The sequence below is a fragment of the Pistacia vera genome, unplaced genomic scaffold, assembly GCF_008641045.1.
Source record: "Pistacia vera cultivar Batoury unplaced genomic scaffold, PisVer_v2 Contig127, whole genome shotgun sequence".
Classification (NCBI taxonomy): domain Eukaryota; kingdom Viridiplantae; phylum Streptophyta; class Magnoliopsida; order Sapindales; family Anacardiaceae; genus Pistacia; species Pistacia vera.
In genome coordinates this window covers 621,301-637,308 of record NW_022195325.1, presented here as the reverse complement: position 1 = coordinate 637,308, position 16,008 = coordinate 621,301, and the positions used below count along the sequence as shown (strand labels likewise).

The following is a 16,008-nucleotide window of genomic DNA, read 5'->3' as shown; positions in this document are numbered from 1 at the left end:
CCAGATCTGACCGTAGATCTGGCCTTTTCTGGCCAGATCCACCGTGGATCTGGCCGGAAAAGGCCATAGCGACGCATGACCGGCAAGATCCAACCGTCATGCGCCCATACGGCTGTTCCGGCCACCTCCGGTGGTGGTCGCCGCTGGGGGTTTTTGAGGTGGGTTAGGGGTATTTTTGTTAACTTTTAATGTTTTATTAGGGGGTATTTTGTAAAAAAACAAACATAAGGAGATTTTATTAATTTATAAATTTTACCCTCGTAATACCCGCCCAATTCAACTTTTTTTAACTTTTTTCAAAAAACTTTCCCAAAACCCCCAAATTTGAACCAAACGCAGCCTGAGTCCCAATATTGTATGTAACTAAAATGTATGTGTATGAGCATTAACTATTACAAACTCTTCGTTAAAAGGGCAAAAAGAAAAGAAGAAATAATTAATAAGATTAAAATAAGAGAATAAGTATGTCATAATGTTTACCTTTCCCTAAAAGATGCCTTCATTTATTGAATCCTATTAATAGAAGCCCTATAATCCAATAGGATGACTAATTAAACATAGCCTTAGTTGCTTTTCACTCAATGTCATTAAACAAAACCCTAATTCAATAAATGATTAAATCAATTGCCTTATTAGCTTTTTCTTTTAATTCGTCCTAAGTTATGAATTTGACATCTCTACTTAAATATAATTAATCATGTTGTAGTTAATAAAATCAATCAATTATTACACGAAAACAATAAAATAAAAAAAAAAAGTGGGCCTGGGCCTCGGCGAGGCCAGCTAATCCAAAATCCAGAGGTATGCGCTTTTCACAGTGGTGTTGGCTCCATCATTCAACCTCATATGGGTTTCATAAAGTTTGAAACAGGTGTCCTGCTCCTCTGCAACCTTTTACATGGGGTTTAACGTCTGACTTCAATCTTTCTTTTGCTGAATTTTGTTTTTTTTCTAAGTATACAGCACTTTTTCTGCCGTCTTTTCATTGATATTCAAGAGGGTTTCAATGGCTTCATGTAAGTCTATTAGAATGTTTTATTTGGAGAATTTAATGGCTTAATGATTATCTGTCCGTAGGAGAAATGGGTATGTGTTGATTTTGTTTTTGTTGTGTTGGTGATTGGTTTTCTGGGTTTGTTCGTTCATTATTGTGTTGTGCTTTTTTTGTGAGAGCCCAGGTTGTTGAATTTCATTGTTTGTTTTTATGTTTTTTTTTTTTTTAATATGTTCCTTCTTGCATTTGCTCGACTTGTTTACCTCCTTAATTGTGCTTTTAGGTTTGTTGTTTTGAACTAGCCTTGAAGTTTGTAATGTCTAAAATTGGGGAATTTTTGTGATATTTTTCTTTTGTTGATGTATGATAAGATATTGAGAATGTACATTGAAGCCTTATCATCAATTTTATCGAAATGATCAATTAGAATGTCAGAATTTGAGAAGGACGATTAAGCCTTACTAATTTCAATAAAGAAGTTATGGGCTGCTTTTAGAATCTGACTTCTTTGTGATGATCCAATGAAATTGAAAATGGTCCTGTCTAGCAAAATGCACTTCAATGTGAGGTAAAACAATGGTTTTATTGAATTTTTTTAATTTTGTTATTTGAGTTCGTTGTGCCTTGCAATTGTTTGAAACAGTGATAATTGGATGAACTTTTATGGTTTTGAATCCATATTATGGTGCTAGTGCCTTACAATGCTTTGAATCAATTTATGGATAATATAATTTTCTTTAGATGTTCAAATGTTCTTTAGTTAATAAATAATTCTACTTGATCCTTAGTAAGTGTATCTAATCAATGATTTGGTTTGAGAAACAGAAGTGTAGGTTACAGATTTCTAGAGTTAAGACTACAGCTTTGTAATCGACAAAAACCAGGGCATCTTCTATCATTATGGCTATATGAGTGGTTAATATGAAAATCTTATATAATTCTTGTACTATAGGCTTTGTAGCAAGGACTGACATAAGTATTTCCTTGATTTTGTCTGGCATAGACTCCCTAAAATTCCCAAATTGTTGTATAATTCTTGTTGTGCTAACACATGTTAACTTGAAGAAGGTGAAATCGGTTTTTATCCTGTCCTGTATTTGTAGATATATTTTGCTACCTCCACCTAGTAGTGTTGTGAGACGCAAAAATATGCATTGTTTATAAGACATTGTGTTAATTTCTTTTACTTGTAAGTTAAAGATTTGGCATCGGGAATGCTGTTAAATAATTTCTTTGGATGCACGTAATGGTGGGGGGAATCTTGAATAGGACTGTCATCTGTTCTATCTTTTTGAGGCATTTTTTAGGTTGTGTCACTTGTGCCCGATAAATGATACCAGGATTTATACATCATCATTGTAGTGCGCTATCACTTCAGGAAGGTTAAATTAGATGATGGGGACATGGTATATGAAATTTAAATTAAATACTTCGGATACACACTGGGAACAAAAGCTAATCCAAGTATTATTGTTAATGAGTTCAAGATTGCATCTACATCTATATTGGAGAAACCAAATATATAATTTTTGTATTGCCGTCATTTGCAGTTCCTTGTTTTTCCAGGTTATTAAAGAGTTCATGGTGTATAACTTATGTTTCAAAACTTCTAATTTTTCCTCTTCATCAGTTCATTGTGATTTCTGCGGTCACTGTTTATTGAAGTATAATAAAGATAAACTAGTGAATCGCAGTCTGTGACACGCAAAGAATCTCTTAGTTAAGTACTGAATAATTGTTGCCTTTTTCTTTTCCAGGTAGCTTGGGAGCTTCAAATGTTAAATTTCTCAGAGTGAACCTTGGTAGAGTCAGAGCTAGTGATTTACAACCACGATGTGATGTAAGGAAATGGATGGGACGGAAACAAGTACTATATACAGGCTTGGTGATATCACAGCCAGTGGAAAAGACATTCAGGGTATATTGTGGTTTGGAAACTGAGTGTAAGTGTTCTTTATTGAAACATACTTCATTTTTACTTCTTTTGCAAGTCCTCAACATATATCTATGTATTGTATATGTGTCTATTATATTACTGTGATTGAAGAAGCTCTGCAGTTTATTGATGACTAAGATGAGTAATCCTTTTGTTGTTGACACTATAGCTGCGAGAAGTGTTGACGATGATTATGAAGAGACAAAGTCATCTAGTTTGAGAAGCCAACTCATTCCAAATTCATCAGAGGTAACTACAATTTTTATTCACTCTCCATCTTGCTATATAATAAATGCATGTTTGCGACAATTTGTATTGCTACTTCTCTTTTCTTCTAAATATTTGTTGCCACAGATAGATTGCAATCTGTAGGGTTTTTTTATTTTTTATTTTGAGACTCTTTATTTTATATTGTATAAACAGATGTAGGATAAATCTGCTAGTAATGCTTGCATGGTTTTTTTCATCTTTGTAAACAGCCATAAAGAAAATTGAAAACATAATGGAAAGACCAACCTTTTCTAAGTACTTACAACTGGTAAATCAGTTTGTACATTATGCTGTTTTATTCCTTAGATGTTTCTTAGATTTTAAAATTCTTTTTAAATTTTTCTGCAGGTGGAGTCTCTTGTCACAGATATATGCGATTCAACTTCAGTTGCTGAATTTGAACTGAAAGTAAGCTCTTGCAAAATTGTTTTGTTTTAGTCGTAATTATTTTATAACTAGAATGCTACTTCCAGCTATTTCTATAATAAAGTATAAGCAGAGACATATGTCCCTTGAATTCTAAGTCTTTCCCATATTTTGTTAGCTCGATGGCTTTAGGCTCTATGTGACAAGGGACTTAAATAGGAACAGTGTACCTCCACCTCCTTCAAGTCCTGCTCCTGTCAGCATAAATACAACTGTTGAGGAACCTGATTTAAATGGGTCTGTTACTTCTCCATCTCTGGCTATTACAAAACCCGTGCTGTCTTTAGGGAGGGTTCAGAGATTTCTTGATAAAGCTGCTGATGAAGGCTTGATGATACTTCAGTCTCCGAAGGTGAGAAACCAAAATGTTGGCCCTTCTACTTTCTTCAAGCTCCAGGACTAAGGTCATTAAATTATGATATGGTGCAGGTGGGATTTTTCAGGAGATCTCGAACCATAAAGGGGAAGCGTGCACCACCATCATGTAAAGAGGTAATGTTCATGGCATAATGGTGACCTTTTTTACCTTTTAGAAAATCAAACATTTTTGATGGATTGCACTTTTACGATTACCTTTGGTTTAGTGTTGGATTCAGGTTGGGTAAATTTCGAAGTCATTTCTAGAACTAACCCATTGTGATGGTCCATTGCACTCTGAATGAAGTCATTTCAATTTGTCTTATTTGCCACCCCAACATATTTTCTTTTTTCTCTCAAGAGATGATTTACACTCATGACTAATCTGTCAACATCTCTGATAACATTTGCTTTATTGCTCAACAGAAGCAAATAGTAAAGGAGGGTCAAGTGCTTTGCTATATTGAACAACTTGGTGGTGAAATTCCAATTGAGGTTTGGTTCTTAACTTTCACATGATTTATTGTGCTTAATTGTGTTGATAGTTACACTTTGTGCTTGTTCTGAGCCAAGCAAGGACTGATTCACCATTTCCGCTAATTATTTTCCTGATTTTATTTTCCAGTCTGATGTATCTGGGGAAGTGATCAAAATCCTTAGAGAGGATGGCGGTATGTTGTGCATCTTTCAATAGTTTCACAATCTTGGATTTCTTTTTTGTATCATGCGGTTTATATTCTAATTTGGTTGGGTTATTTTGTTTAAATTGAACAGAGCCTGTTGGATATGGTGATGCTCTCATTGCAATTCTCCCTTCTTTTCCTGGGATAAAGAAGCTTCAGTAGAAATTTTGTTTGATTCTTCCTCAATAATACCTTGATGAGTGTACTGTCTTTCGTAGAAAAAAATATACATGCCTTTACCATTGGATTTTGGTGGGAATTGTAAACAGATTTGTGCTCAAGATTTTCTCCTCTTAACTCTAGAGTTGTTCCAGTGATATTGTTAAACATTAAATGAGGCATCGAGTTATTGAATGGATCACTAAATCAAATGAAAGTTCAACTTATGTTTTCTGTTTTAAACCATGGCAAATCTTACACTCTCTGCTTTTGTGTATTCATCATCCCATTTGTGAACTAATGTATGCCTTCCTTAAGAGTATTAAAACTATCATGGAACTATAGTCTAACAAAAACAAAACTACCAACAGGAGTTTCAGAATTGGTTTCACTACAACATCTTGACCTATCATGGACTATCATAGAAAAGTTGCCAATAGAGTTAATGGCCTTGGTAGATCTTAAATCTTTGAACTTGGAGTTCACAGATTTTCTCCATTCAATACCGCGGCAGTTGATATCAAAGTTCTCAAAATTGCATGTATTGAGAATGCTTGAGTGCGATTCTGATAATAGAGCAAATGTAGATAGTGTTTTATATGGAGGTGGTGAAATTTTGGTAGGTGAATTGCTTTGTTTAAAGCATTTAAACTTCTTGAGTATCACCTTAAAAAGTTTCAATGCTCTTCAAACAGTTTTGAGCTCTCAAAAATTACAAAGCTGTACTCAATCTTTAAGCCTCAGATACTTGGACAATTCGGAGTACATGTGATTGTCTTTATCTTTAGCATACATGAAGCATCTACGGACACTCTCTTTTGGTTTTTGTCAATATTGGGAAGAACTGAAGGTTGACTGTGTGAGGGAAGTTCTGAAAATAAGAGAATCTCAAGGTTTCCACAGCCTGCACACGGTTGAAGTACAGGGTTGCCGAAACTTGAAGGACCTGACATGGCTTATTCTTGCTCCAAACACGAAAAAACTTGTGGTGATAGGTTGCTCTGATATGGAAGAAATAATCAGTGTTGAAAAATTAGGGGAAGTTCGAGGAATGATGGAAAATCTGAAACCATTTGCAAAACTCAAATTTCTTCGATTAGTTTTTTGCCAAATTTGAACAGCATCTGTTTAGATGTCTTGCCTTTTCCACATCTGGAGGAAATGTCTGTAGAAAGATGTCCAGACCTTAAGAACCTACCCACTCGATTCCAACCGTGTAAAGGAAGGTAAAATTGTTATCAAGGGAAAGGAAGGTTGGTGGAAAGAAATACAGTGGGAGAATCAAGCCACTCAAAATGCTTTTGTTCCCTGTTTCAAACGCATAGCAAATGATTCAGAAGACGAACTCATTTCAGATGATTCTGAAGATGAATAACTGGAGATCTTGAAGCGGAATTTGTGCAAAAATATTGTCACAGATAATAAAGCAGAGCGATATGTAAATGTTAACATTTTCATATCAGCAAATTATGGACCACTGGATTTGCTACTCTTTTTTTCTGTTCTTTCTTTTCATTCAGAAGTGAAGTTTGATGTAAAAGCTCTCAATTAACTGGTGTCACATGTAGTATGATTCGTTTGTACTGTTCTTCAGTAGTTGTTTTCATTTAATAAATAAAGGTATGAGTGCAGGATTCTTGTCTTTCTATCATCTAAAGTTAACTGAGATTTCTGAATATCACCTCTTTAAATGAGATCATGTATCAAACTGTTCCATGTATCAAAATTTCTGTGCACGGAACATGAAATTCAGTCAGCAAAGGGCAGATGCCGCAGGTAGAATGATTTGGGATAAAGAATGAAGTTATCTCTTCAACTTTAGTTCCTAGGCTTGTGCCTTATATCAAGATTTCATTTCAGTAATTGATCTGGTAGCGAATTTTAGGTAGGAGCAATAATCACTGACATTGTCGTTGAAACTCTCAAATTAACACAGAATTGTTAAAATTGCTAATTTTTCCATGATAGAGAAGCGATGTGAGAAATGAAACTCAAGAAGCAATTGTGTGTAGTTTTGCCACATAATATATAGAAGAGCACACCAGTCTATCACTGGCCGAGAAGGAAAGAAAAGAAGAAGACGGATTTATAAAAGAATCAATCTCAACCACTTTCCCTGATTCCCTTCCGCTAATAACAAATCTAAATTCTCAGCCTTTAAGGTCAACAAAAGAGTAAACGACATATTCTCACCCGAGGTTTAGCGAAATCCCAAGATGATACTCTTGGTAACATATATTCCAGATTCCCACCTTTAACTAACACTGTTAAAGATTGTTAGAAGTGGTTGGAAACGGTGAGTGGGATCAACATTCTCTCTTAGATGTAAAAGTATAGAAGTTTGCTCTCTTAAATGTAAAAGTATAAAGGTTTTCTCAAGTCGACAAACAAAATAATGGGAAGAACCAATAATGTGTTCAAGTGATAATAATAGAGGGTTGTACCACCAAAGCATAAAATGATTATTGGATATTAAAATCTCTGGAATCTTCAAGCTTGATACATGAAGATCGCTCTTAAGATGAATGAGAGTAGCAATCATGAAAGAGAACCAAAACATTGAAGAACAATTTTGCATATTTAAGAAGTCAAGATACAAAAGGGATTTTCAGATTGAAGAATTTAACTCATTTAAAAAGGCACCCTTTCACCTTTTAATCTTCAAATAAACACACGAATTCCTCACATGATGACAATATTTGTGTAACACATTTACACATAAAATTTTGGCAAAATGGAGATGGATGGTGAACTAGATTAATCAAGTTGTTGGCATTCTCTATGTACCTCTTTCAGCAGATTTCGCCCACTCAATGGTTGACTTGGCAAGTATATCCAGTGGGTCGATGCATTTCTTAAGAAGAGGATCATTATGAGGCAATATACCCCGCATATCATCAGAGGCCAGGATTACAGTGTTCACTGCCCGCACCAACAGTACCTGAAGTGCAATTCTCATCAAATTCCGGGCCCCTTCCATGTCCTTTCCGTTTAAAGCATCTATTGCAGGGATCACCGTATGTTCAATGGTTGCTTTATCTGGTAGCACAACCTCAAATCCCTAAATAGAAAAAGAAATAATAGAAGTTAACAGTATGAAACATCACACCCAAGTAAGGATTGCACTCCAGTATAGCACCCAACACAGAAATAAACGGAAACAAGATAAAAAGAAATGGATCCATTTCAAATAAAGCTCAACAATTCCAAAATTGTTGGGGGAAATGTCAGCTGTAATGGCCAGGTAAATTTACCTTTTTTAAACAAAGTACATTTAGGCTAACATGAATACAGCTTGAGCCTTCAGTTCAATATGTACAATAATGTATAGTGAACTCCTACTTATATATCACTTTAAATATGTTTCCTGATGGGAGCTGGAAAAATGTAAATCAGAAAGAATGGAAGACCTTATTTTTATATGATGCGCTCATCTGAGCTAGTTGTAAAATGCAATTTACATGGGACATTCAGTTTCTGTCTTCTGCTAAAATTTGTCGTACCCGTTTAACCTTATAAGATATTTGGTTGTCAAGGAAACTGAAAAAAACATTAGTTTGTGATTTCAAAACCACCACTTTAGTTCTTACGAGTTTTGTACTTATGCCCATTTTTGTATAGCATTTAAGACTTTAGAACAACCCTTAACCCCCCCAAACTTCAACAAGTTTGATTTTAAGTTCATCTCAATGAAGAACTATATAAACCGCAATTTCAAGCATGCAAAATAACATTATAGGTAGGCTACTAGGCTTCTTTTTTAGAAGGTTCACGGACTCTAAAAGTAGAAGCCCTGGAGAAAATGTCTTCAATCTCTTTGGCTGACCACAGAGTCAATGCAGATCACTCTGTTTGCTAGAGGCTTTTGGGACATCCACTCGATTCCCATGCACTCACTCTAATCAAATAGACCACTAAAGAAAATAGAAGGAAAGAGCTTAAGATGTAAGCTAAAGATGAGATACTTTTAACACCTAGTACAACAAAGTGCAAGCTTTAGAGGCATGACAAGTAGTCCTAAGTTTCAAATATTCTATTCTTCTATGCTAACGCAGAAGAAAAAGAAAAGGAAAGGTTAATAGGGTACAAAATCATTTTCCTTATCATTTCCTCTTCATCTCTCTTTTTATTTATTTTACCCTTTGCCAATATAATCCTTTCTATAACCAAATCGTTCTAAGACAGTCTCGCAAAACATCCCATAAAAACTGTTGACAGGAACTTTTATTGCAGTTCTTACAAGATGGGAATTAGAATCTATTCCACTTTTATACTGCATAATATTTTCATTCAAGGTCTTATTAATGCTAAAATAGGTGTTACACTCTCAATTCTGCTACTCTTCACGCGGATAAATTCACAATTCCTATTTCAATACCTTTTGGAAGCATCCATAGAGCATCAATAAGATAACGTATGTCTTTGCTAGCTAATTTCAATTTTTTTTTTTCTTGGTTATATAGTTAAATTAAAAAAAAAAAAAAAAAAAAAAAAAACAAACAAGCAAACAAACAACTATAAAATGAGTCAAAGAAGGAAATTACCTCACTCTGAAGTTTCTCCTGATAAAACCCTGCATTTGTTGCAAGCACCCCAATCCTCAAAGGACTCCCAGCTTCAAGAGGCTTGAGCTTTGCTTCCTTCAGCTCCTTGGCAACACACTCACTTACATGCAGGAAAGGAACAGAACATCCACTAGAAACCTCATCATGCCAAGTATGAGAGAGATGACAAGGCATTACGATGCAGCGAGCTCCTGATTTCTCAAGAAAATCCCTTTTACTCCTCAAATTCTCGACAATTGAGGTAGGGTCAGCTTGAGCACATCCACTTTTACCATTCACAAAAGGCAAAGAGTTCCTCTCATAGAACAATAATTCCTTATTTAACACAGGATCAGAGCAAAGCACAAAGGGAATGCTATTTTCTTGACCACTCAGTTGAATCAACTTTGTCAAAAAATTCAAAGTAGAATTTACTGATACTCCTCCAATTATACCAACTGTTTTAGCTTGATTATGCAAAGAATGACAGCCTAGTGAAGCTTCATTTGAACCAGAACTCTTCTTAAGTTGTTGAAATTTTCCATTTTCATCTGTGTGTAAGAGAACTGATGAAGGGGGCATAGCTAGAACTGGATTTAACCTTGTCTTATACACACTCGTATGACTCTTTCCAAAACCCGAAATACATGATGGGTATTTTAATGTATGAACAGATACTGCCAAACTTCTATCAAACATCTCCTATACCAAAACCAATCAATTCAAGCTAACAGAACTGAATGAATATCTAGATTATACTATCCATGAACCAGAGTCTGCCATCAAATTCACCTATGAGCGTCTTTCAACCACAACCTGCATCTAAGAACAACTAAATTTCCACTGTAAATTCATAATGCATATAAGAAATCTGAAAAGAAGTTGTTTGACCTTCTAAATTCTCTCAGTCACCAAAAATTTAAACTCTATCACTCTTCAGCACTTCAAACCTCAAATTCGTTCTGGGTTTCAACCCAAAAACCCTAAAGACTGAAACCCACTTCAAAAATGCAAAATTCAACTGGGCTGTCTAGGTTATCTCCAAAAAGTGACAACTTACCCAACAAAGCAAGATAAATTAACGAAGTTCTCGCTCTGCACTTTCAGACCCAGAAGCAAAATCCAATTCTAAAACCCAAAGAACCCAACATTACTATCAAAATCATTAATAGCTGGTGGGAATGATAAAGGAGAAAGTGAGGCACACAACTTCCAAATATTCTGGATTATTTTTTAATGTGGGCCAATCATTAATTACTGGAGCAGCAGATTCAGAAAGTGGGAAAGAATATTTGTGCTCTGTACAAAATCATGTTCACATTTCAGTTTATATCATTTTCCACTAAACTAACTTCAGTTAAAATAAAAAAAAAAATCACTGAAGAAGAAACAACACATGTTAAATTGATAATGTCACATTCAGTTACCTAAAAATTTAATTAAAAAGAGAAGAAAATGTTTTTCAATCATCTAAAAGATTTTATGGAATATTCAATTAGGATATTCAATATAAAAAGATAATCTCCAACTCCAAGCAGTTTTTAACTATGAAAGATGGTTAACAATTTTAATCCTGATCCATATACAGTAGCCATTAGCTCATTTTGTAATGCCCATTTGATGCTGAATGCCTTGTCATCTTATCTCAATTCCAAATGTGAATGCAAAAAATGTGTTTGATTATATGTCTTGCACACCATGTGATTCTGAGCCACATATTCTTGGAGTTTATACTAGCTCATGATTCTCATCTTGCTTTAGCCATTATGAGTAGCATTTCTTCATTTCAAGGAAACTCATACACAGGACACACCTAACAAACTAGGCCCCATTTTCTCAGTTTTGAGTCACAGGAAATTGAGGGACAACATGATTAACACAATCCTTTAAATTCCATGGCATTAATGAACATACAAGCAACATGGGGTGTTCCAAAGTTAATTTACATAAACATTCATGGGACCGAAAATGACATTACAACTTTAGAAGATATTGATAGACATGATATTTTTTATGGTATGGTAAGTGTCGTTAACAGAGAATTGCTATAAGGATGCCTGTAAAGAATTTTAAGTCTATGTTAACCATCAGAAAGTTTGCAAAAGCTTTTGTCTTATTTTCAGATCATGAGGGATTAATTGTGTTTGGTCAAACCTCATGAGAGAATGAAATTTTTTCGAAGTTATAATCAAAAGTGTCAAACAACTAAAAAGATATTTAAACAGAGTTTCTCGATTTAAAGATCAATGCAATCAAAGAAGATTATAAAGTGTCATCCGAATTTGCTCTTATGAAGAATCCAAGTAATACATGCATTTTCTCCACTCGCTAAACCAACTCATATACAAAGGAATTGCTATATGGAATCAACTACACAAAAATTTTCATAAAGAATCAAGAGAACCGACACAAGCCTAGAAATACAAATGTTCTACAAAGGTAATATGGCTCCAATTAACTTTGAATCTAAAATTAATGCTTACATACAACATTAAACTATCTCAAAACATTTTTCTGTTTTAAGTGTTTCCTTCCATGTATCCAATTGTTGGTGTAACACTTGGCTACTTACAGCAATCATGTTTTTTGGCAGCCTCAACCTATGTATCTTTTGCTTTTGATTTCTCAGATTTTGCAACAGCCCTGCTAGCTCTACAACACCGAATTATTTTTCTTAAATCTCTTCTTATAGACAAGAAAGCACAAAGCACAGCCATTAACATAGTTGGGTAGATATAAACAACTTTTGTGGGAATTATGTCATCATGTTTTTTGAGACTGATAACTTCTTTTACAAGGCCCCATAATGTAATAAGTGTCCCAAACAGGCCAATTCTCCCTGCTCTTACAAGACATAAAAGGGCTCCTGCCACAGACAAGTAGCTTCCTGCAAGAATCTGATCATGCAAACAAAAACAAGCAAGAAATGATCATATGCGCGGCTAAATACAAGCAAGAAAGATGACCAAACAGTGCATATACATGAACCTCTAGGCGCTGGAGATCGGTTGCAACAGAGGCATTGTTGAGATTGGTGAGCTGATACAAGTTGAGCAATTTGTTGTAGCTAGGAATGGTTGAACTCTTCAGGATAGCTTTCGCAAACGCCCCTGGATAAAGAAGAGCCTTAATAACAGATTCAGGAAAGACTTCATTAGCAATCAACTGAGAAGATGTCACTTCTATAGGTGTCGTGCAAATTCCACTTCTACATTGTACCCTGTGAAACCAACCAGCACAACCAATTCAATTTAGTGCTATTGAAGCTCAATGAAAAACTCATTCATGCCTTTACTGAGAACAGTATGGTATGAAACAGTATAACATTATGAAACTTTTATCAAACATGAGATTGACAAGTAAGATTTTTCCTCCCTATGTCATCAATAAGTCTTATTATTTTGAAAACAAAGTGGTTTCTTCTCTAGAAATGCAGCCTAAATAAACAAAGAAGAAACAAATATACCAATAACTTGACATGAATGGAGTAATCATGTATGTTGCATTTTGTTTGTTCAACAATATGTGTCAGATTTATCTGTGAATTTATATGTGAAATTTGAAGCAAGAATAAAAAAATCCCAAATTGAGAAAAAAGTAGTACAATAAATTCTCTTAAAAAAAATTTAGAAGTATAATAGAATGTGATCAAAAGAAAAGCATGGAGGTGCAAATGTGTTCGTAAATTTGCGGGAAAAAAATATATATTCATTTGCTTTAAGTTGTTTAGAATCAAGGAAATTCATCAATATTGTACCTGAAAAGAGGGACTTGGAAGAAAATGAGAAAGAAGTAGAAAGAAGAAGCAATGGTAGAAATTAAGGCTGCCCATTTTTTAGAAGAAGCCATTAATGCTTTTCATTAATTGGAAATCAGCAGGGGCCCATTCACAGAGACAATGGAAGTGGCAACTGCCCACGTTAGATGATGGTGGCATATGGAACACCATGGACCCGACACCTGTAACTCAATAAATTTTTACCATTAGTTTATTTCAGCCACCCGAAAAAAGCTCAAGGGCACTTTCCCATTTCTGTACTTTTAAGATATTACTTCAATACTCGAAACATAACTGGTCAACAGTCCGTTATAAGTGAGGGCAAAATAGTCAAAAATATTTTTGCGGTTGTACAAGAACAAAAGAAAAAATGACGGGACACATTAGCAATAGATGGCGCATTGCAACCGATGATTTTTGTTGTTTTCAAGTCGATCCTGACATTTAAAATGGCTTCAAGACCACTCAAAGAATCTTCATCACCTCCTCAACAAACTCCAAGCCTCTATTTGCCACCATCACTCATCATTTCTCACTACCACCTCTATTCGCATCGTCAACTCTTCAAGCTGGATTTTCGATTGATTTCTTTGCCAGAAATTCACCCAAACACCACCATCACACTCTCCACAAACCCACTCTACAAAACCCTTATACCTCCATCACCGCCCTTTGCTCGTCTATCGCTAGTCGCGCACCGCGTGACCTTTCAACTTCTAGGTCAATTTCCAGTCGTTTTCGATGTCGAAAATCCACCTTGAAACCACCAACAGAATCCCCATCCTTCCCTCTCCAAAACCTCTAACAACCCTAACCTCATTTGCTCGCCGATTACTACTGTCCTTTTCCTAGGGTTTCAATTGCATGATGAACTTAGGGTGTGTTTGATTGATGAAATTAAGCAAAATTGAAGGTTGATTTGCCAATTGCATGTTGTTCGTCGTTCTCCACCACTTAGGGTTTCAATGTTCACCGTTCTCTCCAACATCGATGACAAGAGAAGGGTATTTTTGTCTTCACAATAAAAATTGTTGTATTTTCCACCCAAACTAGAGAGAAACATAATATTTGAATACTAAAGTGGTATTTTAAAAATCCAATGATGGAAAAGTGTCATTAACCTTTATTTTTTGGGTGTGAAAAAGTCGTTAACTCTCTTTATATTTTTATTTAATCAATTTCATAGTTTATGTTGCATAATATTAAAAGGAAGTAATCCACAAATCTTATCAAAAGTTTGTATCATTTAGATTTATTGTTCTAATTGTCACATCATTTTTTATTATTTACATAAAGAAAATAATCACTTGGGAGAATTTAAAGTATCCTATTGCATACATGTATTTAATTGTTAAAACCTAAAGTACAATTTCAAAAATATATAGAGAATGAGGAGTGTATTTTGGTGGGCTTGGATTGGTCTAAATGGGCCTTTTGTGGATCTATAGATGGTCTAAATGGGCCTTGAATGGGCCTTTTGGACAATCTTGAAAGGGCCTCTTCCCAAGATTTCATCTAGTTTGGGTTTTCGATAGTTTTATCGGAGATTTTTCTCAACGGGATTATGCAGTTGTCACCAAGAAAAATCTATTTGTCCTTATAGTACTCGTTTTGTCTCCATCAAATTCTCCAACGGTTGAAAACAAAAGAAGAGATTTTAATAGTCAATTTTTTACAACTTGTCGCCGAATCTCTTCTATTCAATAAATAAATAAAATGAGAGTCTACTAAACTAAGCATGTGACAATGAAAGAGATCCATAATAAACAATGAAATTATTTAATCCTACACAGATCTTCTGGAGAATTTCACTTCTTCTAACACCAAATACTATGAAAATAAACAATATTAAATCAAGACAATTAACCACACTGGATATTCTAATGGTAAAAGAGTAAAATGATGTTTCATGAATTCCTAGATTCTGAGTCTCCTCAGACACTAATAGAGATAGTCATTAAAGCTTTTATCTAGCCGATTATGAAAATAAACAATACTAAAGTAAGACAATTAACCACCATTAATTGGGTTCCATGAGCTAGCTACCACTGGGTGGCCTGAGGGTAAAAGAGCAAAGAGGTCAAATATGAGTTCCTGAATTCAAGTCTTTCAGGCACTAATAGAGGTGGTCATTGAGAAAATTTACTCGGTTATTCACTTCAGAGCCCCAGGGGATTAATGAGGTTCATGCACGCTAGTCCAGACTCCTCGATCACAAAAAAAAATAAAAATTGTTTTATGGACACCTAATTTCGAGTCCTCTCAAACACTAATAGAAGTGGCCATTGAAGTTCTTATCCGACTGACAGTTTTAGAGCCTCAAAACCTAGAGAATTAGTTAAGTTACGCACAAGTTGATATAAATACTCCGAAGATTTTAAAAAAAAAAAATTGGATGCTTCTATCGATAATAAGAGTGCCGTTTGAAATTGTGTAAATTGATGATAAGGATTCTATCAACATCAGAATCTCAAAATTGGAAGTTTGTCAAACTTAATCAACCACCCTCCTAATTTCATCTCTATCTTCACCAAATTAACAAATTCTTCCTTCATTCATATATTAAATTAAAAAAACAAATTAATACATCCATCATGAGCATCTTAGACTAAGAAATAAAGCAATAACGTAGTTGCAAAAGTCGGAATTAAAAACCCACAGGGAATTAATTAAGTATTAATTACATCATTAAATATTTAAATTAATGGTTGAGAGTGGTCCTCATAAAAAGATAATTAAACTTTAGGTTACATCTCAATTCAATCTTTTTGGCCTCTGGGCCGGCTCACCCGAGAACCACCCAATGTACAAGAAAACATTAAAAAAATTAACAGACTCACATGTGGGTCACGCATCCCAAT

At 34.8% G+C, this 16,008-nt stretch overlaps 3 protein-coding genes across 4 annotated transcripts; 1 reads left to right on the top strand and 2 right to left on the bottom strand.

The window, feature by feature from the left end:
• The first annotated feature begins 837 nt into the window (after window positions 1–837).
• LOC116121643 (biotin carboxyl carrier protein of acetyl-CoA carboxylase) lies at window positions 838–4,947 on the top strand. Its single transcript, XM_031407585.1, has 9 exons — window positions 838–1,016; window positions 2,752–2,937; window positions 3,100–3,179; window positions 3,549–3,608; window positions 3,745–3,978; window positions 4,056–4,118; window positions 4,410–4,478; window positions 4,609–4,654; window positions 4,758–4,947. Exons 1-9 carry the CDS (start codon window positions 1,007–1,009, stop codon window positions 4,826–4,828), a joined length of 819 nt encoding a protein of 272 aa, XP_031263445.1. The 5' UTR covers window positions 838–1,006; the 3' UTR covers window positions 4,829–4,947.
• Window positions 4,948–7,379: 2,432 nt separating this feature from the next.
• On the bottom strand, window positions 7,380–10,668 carry LOC116121637 (broad specificity amino-acid racemase RacX). The gene is made up of 2 exons (XM_031407581.1): window positions 9,370–10,668; window positions 7,380–7,886 (listed from the first exon to the last, which is right to left on the bottom strand). Exons 1-2 carry the CDS (start codon window positions 10,066–10,068, stop codon window positions 7,605–7,607), a joined length of 981 nt encoding a protein of 326 aa, XP_031263441.1. The 5' UTR covers window positions 10,069–10,668; the 3' UTR covers window positions 7,380–7,604.
• A 1,005-nt stretch (window positions 10,669–11,673) lies between these two features.
• Window positions 11,674–13,256, bottom strand: LOC116121703. 2 transcript variants are annotated; one of them, XM_031407642.1, is made up of 3 exons: window positions 13,127–13,256; window positions 12,352–12,589; window positions 11,674–12,266 (listed from the first exon to the last, which is right to left on the bottom strand). In XM_031407642.1, the coding sequence occupies exons 1-3, from the start codon at window positions 13,216–13,218 to the stop codon at window positions 11,970–11,972; spliced, it is 627 nt and encodes a 208-aa protein (XP_031263502.1). In that variant the 5' UTR covers window positions 13,219–13,256; the 3' UTR covers window positions 11,674–11,969. The 2 variants fall into 2 exon arrangements, with proteins under 2 accessions (XP_031263502.1, XP_031263503.1); XM_031407643.1 differs by having other exon boundaries at window positions 12,358–12,589.
• Window positions 13,257–16,008: the final 2,752 nt, after the last annotated feature.

Excerpts from the sequence above, each read along its gene's own strand:
- LOC116121643 (XM_031407585.1), top strand. Across the intron at positions 3,180-3,548 it reads TCATTCCAAATTCATCAGAG|GTGGAGTCTCTTGTCACAGA; the intron begins GTAACTACAATT and ends ATTTTTCTGCAG. Across the intron at positions 4,479-4,608 it reads GTGGTGAAATTCCAATTGAG|TCTGATGTATCTGGGGAAGT; the intron begins GTTTGGTTCTTA and ends TTTATTTTCCAG.
- LOC116121637 (XM_031407581.1), bottom strand. The coding sequence starts at position 10,068 with ATGTTTGATAGAAGTTTGGCAGTATCTGTTCATACATTAAAATACCCA. Across the intron at positions 7,887-9,369 it reads AGGAGAAACTTCAGAGTGAG|GGATTTGAGGTTGTGCTACC; the intron begins GTAATTTCCTTC and ends TTTTCTATTTAG.
- LOC116121703 (XM_031407642.1), bottom strand. The coding sequence starts at position 13,218 with ATGGCTTCTTCTAAAAAATGGGCAGCCTTAATTTCTACCATTGCTTCT. Across the intron at positions 12,590-13,126 it reads TTCCAAGTCCCTCTTTTCAG|GGTACAATGTAGAAGTGGAA; the intron begins GTACAATATTGA and ends TTGGTTTCACAG. Across the intron at positions 12,267-12,351 it reads TCCAGCGCCTAGAGGTTCAT|ATTCTTGCAGGAAGCTACTT; the intron begins GTATATGCACTG and ends TTGCATGATCAG.